The 12,388-nt window shown below is 31.4% G+C and overlaps 1 protein-coding gene across 1 annotated transcript; it reads right to left on the reverse strand.

Annotated features, from left to right (window-relative positions):
- Positions 1-4,456: 4,456 nt before the first annotated feature.
- On the reverse strand, positions 4,457-11,956 carry LOC143624467 (chaperone protein dnaJ 15-like). Its single transcript, XM_077095111.1, has 10 exons — positions 11,731-11,956; positions 7,318-7,441; positions 6,988-7,070; positions 6,805-6,916; positions 6,557-6,712; positions 5,989-6,078; positions 5,796-5,904; positions 5,561-5,709; positions 4,994-5,047; positions 4,457-4,699 (listed from the first exon to the last, which is right to left on the reverse strand). The coding sequence occupies exons 1-10, from the start codon at positions 11,886-11,888 to the stop codon at positions 4,457-4,459; spliced, it is 1,278 nt and encodes a 425-aa protein (XP_076951226.1). The 5' UTR covers positions 11,889-11,956.
- Between the last annotated feature and the right edge of the window lie 432 nt (positions 11,957-12,388).

Below are 12,388 nucleotides of genomic sequence, written 5' to 3' on the forward strand. Positions count from 1 at the left end.
TATTTTATTCTTCTTTTGGGAACTTGCAGTCTATGAAATTCTTCTGAGTTCTACATACATGCATGTTCTTGCATAATGTCTTGACCTAGTTTTATAAAAAGGGTCAGATAAAAGAATCATACAAATTTTGGAAGCATGTGTCCCATAAAGAATCTAAGTAGATAGGGACTATATATTTTTAAGGCATGAGATCCAAAGACTATTTGTTCACTGTCAACAAATCTTTAAGTGTGTTCTAGTGGTAAAAGGACTTGGGTTCTCCACCAGAGATTCAAGTTCGAATCCTGAGCCTATCCGGGTTTTCGTTCCACAGCGTGTTACGCCAGAGAGTTCTGCTATTGTGGTGACACAACGACTGTAATATGGCAACCAGCGGTATGGTTTCTCAGGAGAATACCCAAGCCAAACTCTAAAGTTAGCGTGGGCCAGGTTAATACATAATAGTCTGGCCAAAGTGGGATAACATGACTCTCTAAATTTAGTGAGTGCGGTAGCGTAACTCATAAGAACGTCGTCATTCCATATAAAAGTGTTCATATTCAATAATAGTCAAGATTGGTTCTTAGTTCTTCCCATAAAGGACAGTTGATTTTTTGGTCCAATAGCATATGGAGGTTATGGTTAAAACTTGAGATCTTATAGTCTCAGGTTTGATACCGCTGAATCGATGGTGTTTTCCAGTCCTTATGGGTTTCTTCTCTGGTGTTTTTGAGTAGTCAGGCCTGGAGCATCAACATTGGTATACACGGTTGACATTTCATATCAGGAAGGCTAACTCGAGTATTAGGGGTAGTTCCAAATATACATGAAAAAAAAAGTTCTCACCATAAAGGAATTTTAATCATGCTAGTTTAGGGCACTTAAGTGTAGACCTTAGGTCATCTTGTGTGCTTCATTTAATTAGTTTTCTTTTTGCATAAATTATGGATCAATTTGTTTTATTATATGTTAATTTTATTGTCCCCAGGTCACGTAATAGATAACCTAAGATGGCATCTTCTACTTGATTAGTTTAATTACAAGCCGGTGTTGCTTAGCCATATTTTATATGATTAAAAATGTTGTTTTTGTTACAATATAATAATATATAAAATGAAATTATAATTAGAAAATGTTGATCAATATATGTGCCATTTTTTGGAAACTGAATGAGTCAGGTTTGAATTAGAATCTGTCTCATTCAGCAGCAACAAGTCTGAATGTTTGGAACCAAACAGTTTAAAGTCTGAATGAATTAGATATTTACATCTGAATGGTTTCATTCAGATGTAAACAAACAGCCCCTAATTAGATTTGATTGAATTTGTTCGTATATCAGAACCCAAAAAATATGAGAGGAAAAATTAGTAGCATTTCAAAAAAAATTATCATTTTCCTATTCAATCACATAATTTTTTAATTTTGTTAATTTGTCATATATGTATAATATTTATTTTTTTAATTTTAAACACGTATATATATGTATCACTTAAATAATTTAAAAACTAAACCACCACATTCATTTGATCAGTTCCATGAAAAGTAAAAACATCGCCTACATGAAAGTCTAGTTTTAGATACGTGATGCTAGAATGTTTTATCTTTACAATCGAATGTGGCTTATTAAAAACAAAAACATTGTATACTTTTGTCTCTAGCTTTGTTTTTTCTAAATGTAAGATAATGTGATACCATGTAGTTTAATTAATATTGTAGCTGCCCAATTTGCAAGTATATTTATATCCTATTCGATTAAATATGTAAGTTGATGTTTTTCAGTTTTGCCCTTTGTAACTTAGAGGAGTCCTTTTTATGTCATTGCATCTAAATTTATGTTTTATTTATGAATATTTAAAATTTTTAAAGATACGTTATTATATAATTATAACATGAATTCAAAGAAACATTTGTCACCCTACCATGGTGATTATGAATTTGGTAAAAGAATAAGAATTTTTAAAGTTCTTATACTAGTTGAATATTGAGTTAACGTGAGTGTATGCTGTTGTAACAAAATATATACTTGTGATAGTGGTTCCGTGGAACTTTATATTTCGTTAGAGGTTTCGATATCTGGTGTGAGACATGATGGTTGTTCTTGCGACATGCATGCGACTTAAGAGAATAAGTTGGGACTGACTTTAATATGATACTTAAGAGAATAAGTTTGTATCAACGAAGTAGTTAGCCTTGACTATGGAGTCAATCAGTCATAGGGGTTTTTCATTGTCCCAACAATGTTTATTCTTTAAGGTGATCATTGTAGTGACAAGAAGTGCATCGTTGCATGCCCTACTGTGTCAGACGGGTGTTTCGACCACATTATGATCTTCAGATTATGTGATGTTTCAGGACATATACATTGCAATCTTTAAAAGTCATCACACATTTTATTCATTTCTACGATTATGTCTCTTAATTCTAATCAATATGTACTCTCTTTCTGTGTTCGTTTCTCATAAGTTTGAACTCCGAACCTACGAAATCATTTAATAAAACTGAATTTATCAACTTAAGTCTAGATCATAAGTTTTGGTGACACTTTATTCTCAACAAACTAATTTCAATTTTTCAATCCAATTATTCTTGTATAATAAAGATCTATACTAAGGAACCTTGTGTACACAATAGTCATAATGTGAATGGAATTGTTTTGTGCACATACTACATACTAATATACACAAGATACTTTCTTTAAAATATTACTATGGCTTTATAATTCTAATTTCATGATAGAAGATACTTTCACCTTTTAAGATAAAATAGAGTGAAAAAGGTATTTTGTAAAACCTTATTAAAATTTTAAAATAGTAACAACACTATCCACATAAAAAAGGGGATTTTAGCATTTTAAAATTCTAATTTATTAAGAAAGAAAAGTACAATTAAGAGCAATACCTGCAAAGTTAACAATAATTACAATTATTTAAATACAAATTCTAGTCAGCTAACACTAAATTCAGGGATTTATATATTTAATTAAGTCATCTCCAAAAAAAACTACACTTCAAATTTCAAGTCAAAATTATAAATTGACAAGTCAACTACGCCTCTAGCTACTTTTGAAGTTTTTTTTTTTAATACAGTCACTTTTATTTTCATTAAAGCAAGTATTTGTTTCTTTTAAATTTTTATATTAAAGTAAAGATTTTAAATTAGTTAAAACTAATAATTTCATATTTTAAGTTCATACAGAAACTTATTAAGTTTTAATAGATTGCAAATGTTAAATGCCAAACTATAATGATATTACATATACTTTGGGCCAAGATGTGTTTGGGTCAAAAACTTTAACGAGTATGAATATGAAACTTGGCCTTCATATGGATCCATTTGAAACTTGAGCCGTACAAAACCGGTTTTCTTTTTCTTTTTTCGTTTTTTGGTGAAACCAGTTCTTAACTGATTCCGGTTAAGGTCAACAAAAGTCTATTTGAATTTATGCATGGATTCTTGTTCAAAAATGGTTTCGCGATTTTGCCAAAGGAGTTTCCGACGAGGGTCCGATAGTCATTGACTCATTTCCAATGTTTTAAAAACCGATATTTTACTCATACTAGATTTGGTTCAAAAAAGGCACAGTGAGGTTCAACCATGTTAAATAGTTTACTCTATAGTTCCATATAAATACAATTTCAACCTAAAAAATAACCTAAAAGTGTATTAATAAACATCACATGAACTATGATCAAGTCAAATAAGAAGTTTGTATTTTGTATGCGAACCAACTTTTGATTGGCATAATACAAAACTGGTTGATTAGCGAAGCGTCGCCTATGTTTACTCGTTTCAATTTTATCTGCTAGGTTAAAAGTTATTTTTAAATAATATTGGTCGCAAAAAAAAAATATCACAAATCTTGTGTTGAAAACCGGTATTTAAAAAAACGATACGATATTTTAACAAACCATCCAAAAATACGAAGCTTTAAATACCGGTTGATTTACCAAATCCGGTAAACCCAGTTCAACCAGCCAGTACGTACCGGTTTTTAAAACATTGGTCCTTCAAACTACTCATATACTTTTGCACTTTCATGGTGGTGGTTTTCTGAGTTTGAAGTCTACATGTGTTACTATATTTATTTGTTTGAAGTATAGTATAAATAAAAAATAAATCAATGTAGAAAAGTAATTTGTTCTGTGGATCAAAACATTCACAATGATTAAAACTAAAACATATACAATAGCAAAAGGTAAACAAAAAACCAACAATCCTTCATTTAAAAAAAATGAAATTAATGTAACACAAATAGCCAAATAAGTACTAAAACATAAACATGAACATGAACATAACCAACCCTGTATAAAATAATTAATAAAAACATAAAAAAAAATTGTACGCGTCAGCACACAACAAGGTTTGGTGGGATATACTGAGTACGATGATGATGATGATGATGATGATGATGTCAGCACACAACAAGATTCATTGAATAAAAACGTCCGAAAGTTGAACCAAACCTAAGAAAATGATCTTAAGTGGCTTTTTTATCGCCTTTAAGGTTAAGATTGAACCATTTTTTCTTACTTTTGGAATCCGAGGTACCTTCTTCATTTGGACTGTTGTTGTTTTCACCGTCACCACTGCCACCTGGAATCTTGGTGTGGATTCCGCCATTGCTGCTAGGTTGAGTATTGCTCCCACTACCGACAACCACAGACCTACCTACCGTGAAAGACGACTGGATACTGTCTCGTTGTTTTAGAAGCTCGTCCACCTGTAATATTGTTTAAATATTCTTTAACATCGTATAAGAATTAAATATCGTTTTAAGAATATTATATATTGATATGTAGCAAAATAATAATAATAATAATAATAATAATAACAATAATAATAATAATAATAATAATAATAATAATAATAATAATAATAATAATTCATAAACAATTATGTGTACGGACTATTTTACCCTTAACATAAATTTTGACTCGTTTTTGACCATTTGTCATGCAAAGGCTAAAATGGTCACAACACATATAACTATTTTGTATAAAATAAAAGCACTTACGTTCTGTTTTTCCTGGCCGTATCTGTTGGTCACTTCTTGGAACCGTGCCAAAGCCTGCAAATTACCAAATGAGAAACACTCGGAAAGTTTTTATATATATTTAGACAAAAGAAGGTATGCCATAAAACAAGACTTGAGAGTAAGGCTGCAAACGAGCCGAGCCAGGTTGGGCTCGAGCTCGGGCTCAAGATCGAAATTAAACAAGCCAAATCAGCTCAGGTCGTTTATTTTAACTAGCTAACATGTTGAGCTTAAGCTCGGCTCGTATAAAGCTTGAGCCAGATAATTTTATATTCAAAAAATTAGCTTTTTTAAAAAAAAAAAATTACGCCTGTTAGTATATTGTAAAAACAAAATAAAATATATTTAGTCATTTTACTTGAAAATTTCTTTATTTGACTTTGTATACGAGTCAATTTCGAGAAAGTTGATAGCTTTTTGAACAGCCTTACTTGAGCGCAACTTTCAACTGTTCGGGCGTTTGACCCGTTGGTCTTTTATCATTTTTTTATTGACCCGATTGACCTGACCTATCTATAACTAAACAGGTCAAAACTCGAAACACACCTGTCTGTATTCCGTCTCAAACTGACGAAGCTCGGTTCTTTTTCTCAAAATCTGCTGCTCAATATCCTTGAGTTTATGAGTCGAGTCCTCATATGTAGTGGCACAAATAGCCTCGATCGTATAAGATGCTGTTTTAAAAAAGTTATCACCTGCAATAAAACAAAAGTTCATATTCTGCATAAAATTAAAATCCCTAAAAAAATAAAAAATAAAATAAAAATGAAAAGATTCTAACCGTAAACCGCAAATATGTGAGTGCCTGACCTCAGTTCCGAGACCTCACACGGTTGAAGACCTTCTAACCGCTTAAAGAAAGCAGCTTCGGGGTCTTTAGCCATAGCTAACTGTAAAATTAACTAAAATACATTAATAACCGAAAATGATTTTTTTTAAAGTGGAAAGCTTTTAAGTTGTTGGTAAATGCTTACGGCGTTGACAGTTGAATCCATTCTGTATACTTGAAAATGCAAGAAATACATCCCGGCTGATGTCACCTTACCTGTCTTCTCACTATCTTCCTGCACGAGATGATGTCATAAATTAGAAATTTGAACTTTCATAGTGCCATTTGTAACCTAGAACATTCACGAAAAGAAAACCCAAAAACAACTAAAAACGTGCTTCGTTAGCTGCCACGTCATAAGAACATCATTCTTCAAGAACAAGAAAATCCCACCAAAAATGCATGGCACTTCATCACCATCTTTCACATTTATTTTTAATTACCGATCTTTTTATTTTAGTTATATATAAACAAATATTTAAATATTTTTAATATTTTTAGTCAGGGAAACTTTAAAATTCGCAAAAACATTCAAATTTTACAAAATTAAAACTTAGTTAATATTATAGATTATAAAATTTAATATTGACAAACTTTTAAATTTATAATACTTAAAATTTATAAGTTTATAAATACAATTATTCATCATTCATTTATAACTATATATGATATTATTTTGATAAAAAAAAGCAAAATAGAATAAAATGAATTACCTGTAATGCGAGACTATAACCGCCACCATTATCTTGCTCAAAATAAAGTAGTTTAAATTTGCTTTGTGCGGTTGAAGTGACTCTAATAACAATTCCTGACTTAGCTTGTTCATCACTTATTGTAACACTAAAGAAATGTGCACATTGTTTCTCAACCTGCAAATTTAGTTATAAATTATTTTTTTATTTCAAATAACAAATTTACTAAAATAAAGATTTTGTAGCACGTAAATATAAAAAAAATGCACCTTTCCAGTGACTGATGATCCTATCGGAAGGGGTCTAACGGTGACGGTTCCGTTTAATGCTTCTTCGAGAACATTGGCGGAAATAGTCGTCTTAATAGGAACTCCAAGCTTGCTTAAAAATATTAAAATAAAAATGAGGAAATAATGTAATTAATAAAAAAATGTTTTTTTATTAATAATTACCTGAATAGTGCTGCAAACATTGTGTTCACGGTTCCGAGGTTTGATAAGTCGATTTCCATGTCCACGCCTTCCGCGTCAATAGCCTAATTCGATTGATAAAAATGCTTGGATATAAAAATAAAAATTTTAAAAGAAATCGAAATTGCATGTTCGTGTTCGTTTGTTTAACTTCAACCAGATAAACGATCAACATGAACATAAATGAACGAATGAGACGTGTTCATGTTCGTTTATTAAATAAACGAACTTCCCGCCAAAAGCTTCACAAACAGTTCACTAAACGTTCGGTTCGTTTACAGGCCTAATAATCATTAAAAAGAAAACGAGTACCTCAAACCCTGAACTGTCATATTGTCTTCTTTTTTCTGGATCGGACAATATGCTGTAAGAATATGCAACCTCTTTAAATAGTTCCGAGGCTTCGGGATTACTAGCATTTTTGTCAGGGTGATACCTGCGTATGAACGATATCTGATATATAAGAGACCGATAACACAAATAATAACCAATTTTAAAGGTTTAACAATTTAGTCGGTTTTTATCATTTATTTTAATTAAAGATTAAAATGTTAGCTACTTCAACCATTTTTTGTATTGTTTTAAGACTATGATATAAACTTTCTCTTATTGACATTTTATATAAACATTTTTTTGGAACGTATCTAGCACTTTTTTCGCTTCTGCTCTGCATTAATATTAACAAATTTAAATAAACTTTTATCATAGAAGGTTATTATTTCTTCAAGAACACATAGCAGAATACATTTAAACAACTTATTTGCTTATTAAGTACTTTAAAAGCAGACAAGAATATTCAATTGTTTGCTTATCTGTGTCCAACGAGCATAGTCTGTTTATGGAAACAGTTTACTTCAAACTCATTATTCTTGGTGAATTCAAAATTACAAGTCTGCCCTTAGGGTGATATAACTTGTTTTTAAAAAGCTGATTATCTGCTTATGCTTAAGTATAAGTGGTAAAAATAAGCAAAAATTATAAACACCTCATAAACCTAACATATAAGAGTTCCAAATTAAACCGAAGAATTCCCTAAAAAAATAAAAACTTTGCAAATTGACAATAATAAATCAATGAGTATGAACAATAAGCCAGTAGCATAATGTCAAGTAGAACTTCATCAAGTTGCAAGTGCGGATATCGCTTATCGCACGTCACAAACAATCCAGAATCAAATTTATTAACAATAAATGCAGCCATACACAAAGAACTAAAATTCCAAAAGCTAAACAAAATTGAAACATTCCCAAAAAAAATTGTAAACTTTGCAAATTGAGAATAATAAACTAATGCATATGAGCAATAACCTAATGACAAGCATAAATTCATCAAATTTCCAAGTGTTGGTATCAGTAAGGGGTGTAAACGAGCCGAGCCGAGCTTCAACTTAAGAGAGCTCGACCTCGGCTCGATTCGACTTACGAGAGCTCAAGCTCGGCTTGTTTCGAGCGCTCTTTGTAAAGCTCAGCTCGTGAATCGTTTTTTCACAAGCTCAGCTCGTTTTATTAATTGATTTATATACGTTTTATTTTTATTTTTTACATATTTTGAGAAAAACCTTAGAACGAGCCTAAGCTCGGTTCGAGCTCGGCCATGTGAAATTAATATATAGAAGGCCAAAAGAGGTAAAACTTAATAATACACAAGGCTCGTTAAGGCTCAACAAGGCTAAGCAAGCTTTCTATACAAGGCTCAAGCTCAGGTTTGATAACTAAACAAGCTTTATTCGAGGCCCAGGCTCGGCTCGAGCTTTTTATCGAGCTGATCTCAAGTAGCTCGCTAATCCCAATTCACAACTCACACAAGATCAAATCCATCATCAAGAAACAAACTCAAACACAAAGTAAACCTAAAACCAATACAAATTGTGAATCATAAATCAACAAAAACAATTAACAACCTATAACCAGCAAAAAAAGAAGCAAGAGACAAACTTTAGCACAAATTAAAACCTAAAAAACAGCACTTGACAGAAACAATTAATTATCTAAAAACCAACAAAAGTGGAGCAAGAAAGAAACTAATTAATTTATATACGTTTCTATTTTTTTTTGATATTTTGAGAAAAACCATAAACGAGCCTATGCTCGGCTCGAGCTCGTGTAGTTCCTTAAACGAGCAAGTGTAAAACTCTTACATAGAAGTCCAAAATAGGTAAAACTTAAAAATACAGCCTCAACGAGCTTCCCATACAAGGCCAGGCTCAGGCTCGATAACTAAACGAGCTTTATTTGAGGCGATCTTAAATAGCTCGCGAGCGCCTCGGGTCATTTGTCAAATTAATTATCAAGAAACAAACTAATACACAAATTAAACAACTTTCTTAAAACCTAAAAACAATTACAACTCACAACCCACCCAAATAAAAATCAAATTTAGTATCAAGAACCAAACTTTAACACAAACTAACACCTAAAACCAATCAATAACAATTAAAAACCTAAAAACCAGCAATTAATAACCCAAAAATTAACAAAGAGATACCAACTTGAGAGCAAGTTTCCTGTAAGCAGACTTAATCCCCTGATCAGAACAGTCTTTCGAAACACTCAGGGTGTGTTTGGGATTCCTTATTTTAGTTGAAAAGGACTTATGAATTTATAATAAGGAGTTTCTAAAAAAGTGTTTGAATTAATAAAAGTCAATAAGTTGTTTTTTAAAAAGTGTTTATTTAACTTATTGATGGAAAATGACCAAAAAGGACACTTTTATATAAGTGAATAAGTTGTTTTTAAAAAGTGTTTGGGTAGAATGAAAGGGTGGAATGGGTATTTTAAACATATAAGGAGATAAGTTACTATATTCCAACTTATTCAAAACCCATTTTTTAGCCTATGAATAAGGAGAAAGGAAAAAGGCCTTAATGATTCCCAAACACTATATAAACATAAAAATAACTTATTTATCCTATATAAGTTATAAGGAGAGAAAAATAAGGAATCCCAAACAGACCCTCAGAACCTAATTACGGTATTACCCCCAACAACTTTCTTAAAAACTCAGCAAACTAATAACCATAAACAAGCTTTATTTGAGGCTCATCTCGAGCTCGAAAAAGCTCGTCTTTTTTCGACGATCCGATCTCAACGGGTCATTTAGGTATCACTAATCACAACTCTCAACCCACCCGAAATCAAATTCAGTATCAAGAACAAACTTTAACACAAATTAACACCTAAAAAAATTAATGACCTAATAATTCCCAACAAATTCATGAAAACTTTGCAAATTGAGAGTAATAAATCAATGTATGCAATAAATAACCTAACTGCAACCAGAATCTAATCGAATTACAAGTCTTGATATCCCTAACTACAACCCAACCGAAAGCAAATTCAGTGTCAAGAAACAAACTTACACCTAAAAACACTTAATAACCATTATAACCAAAATCCCAACAAAAAGAAACAAGAAAGCAACTAACTTTAGAGCAAGTTTTCTGTAAGCAGATTTAATAACCTCACAACAACAACCAAATTATAATTCTTGGTATCACTAATCACAACTCTCAAGAAATCAAATTCAGTATCAAGAACCAAACTTTAACACAAACTAACACCTAAAAACAATCAAAAACAATTAATAACCTAAAAAACAGCAATTAATAAACTAAAAATAACACCCAAAATCAAATTCAGTATCAAGAACCAAACTTTTAACACATAAAAACAATCAAAAACAAAACCTAAAAAACAATCAATTGATAACTAAAAAATTAACAAAAAGATACTAACTTGAGAGCAAGTTTCCTGTAAGCAGATTTAAACTCCTGATCAGAACAATCTTTCAAAACACTTAAAACCAAATTACGAAATTACACCCCCCCCCCCTCTCCCGCCCCAACAACTTTCTTAAAACCTACGCAAACTAATAACCATAAACAAGCTTTATTTGAGACTCGGGCTCAGCTGGAGCTTGAAGAAGCTCGTTTTTTTTCAAACTTGTTATCGATTCGATCTCAACGGGTCGTTTAGGTATCACTAATCACGTCCATGGCTTTATAGCCTGGTGGCATCTTGGTGGTGGGATAAGGCTTAGGGACCATAAGGTCCTGGGTTCAAATCTTACAAGGGGGTTTTTCCAAGATTTATTGGGTTTCCTCCTAAATTGGTGGTTAGGCATCATTGCCTAGTGGAGATGGATATGATCGCGTGGTTCTGCTAGTGACACGATGATACTCCAGTGGTCCGTGAGTGATCCTAATTTGCCGTTCAAAAAAAAAAAAAGGTATCACTAATCACAACTCTCAACCCACCCGAAATCAAATTCAGCATCAAGAACCAAACTTTAACACAAATTAACACCCAAACACAATCAATAACAATTAATAACTTAAAAAACAGCAATCAATAAACTAAAAATTAACACCCGAAATCAAATTCAGTGTCAAGAAACAAACTTTTAACACAAATTAACACCAAAAAACATCAATAACAATAAATAACTTCCAAAACAGCATTTAATAAACTAAAAATTAGCAAATAGATACTAACTTATAGCAAGTTTCCTGTAAGCAGATTTAATAACCTCACAACAACAAGAATTTTAATAACCTCACAGCAACAAGAAAAAGAATTTTACCAAATTATAATTCTTGATATTACTAATCACAACTCTCAAGAAATCAAATTGAGTATCAAGAAACAAACTTTAACACAGAGTAGCACCTAAAAACAATTAATAACCAAAAACCTAACATAAAAAAAAAAAAAAAAAAAGACTAACTTGAGAGCAAGTTTCCTGTAAGCAGATTTAATCTCTTGATCAGAAGAATCTTTAGAAACACTCAAAACCTCATAAGGGTCTCTTCGATTAGCAATCACAGGCACTGTTGCTGTTGTTGAAGAAGAAGATGTACCACCTTCAGTTTTTGACCCACCCATCTCAAATCTCAAACCCTAAAACCCAAATGGACACAATTGGCTGTCAATTTTCAAGAATTGAAAACAGGGGTAAAATAAAAGAGGGGTGGATCAGAGGGTAGATTTGAGGAATTGATGATTTGGGTAATTTTGAATAGATAAAGAATCTTGTTGCTTTCACTGTGGATATGGATTTTGTTGTTTTCACCAGGTGTTTTGGATTTATTATTTCGTCTTCTTCTAACTTTTTTATTAAGTTAATAAGTTATAAAAATGTAACTTATTAAACTAAATAAATAATTTTATTTTAAATGTTTTATAGCATTAAAACAAAAAGAAAATAATAATAATAATAATAAATTATTAATTATTATTATTATAATTTTAATGTCATATTATTAAAAAGTTGCTCGCACACAAGTTGGCACCAGGGCTATTATGTGTTGGTAAAACTCATGCATTGTTTCCATAAGTTAGCAGGAATTCGGTTGGTATTGGTTGCGTTTTTTAAGGTACCAAAA

Source organism: Bidens hawaiensis, unplaced genomic scaffold, assembly GCF_021521415.1.
Source record: "Bidens hawaiensis isolate Kalapana, Puna unplaced genomic scaffold, B.hawaiensis_p1.1 tig00003781_1, whole genome shotgun sequence".
Classification (NCBI taxonomy): Eukaryota; Viridiplantae; Streptophyta; class Magnoliopsida; order Asterales; family Asteraceae; genus Bidens; species Bidens hawaiensis.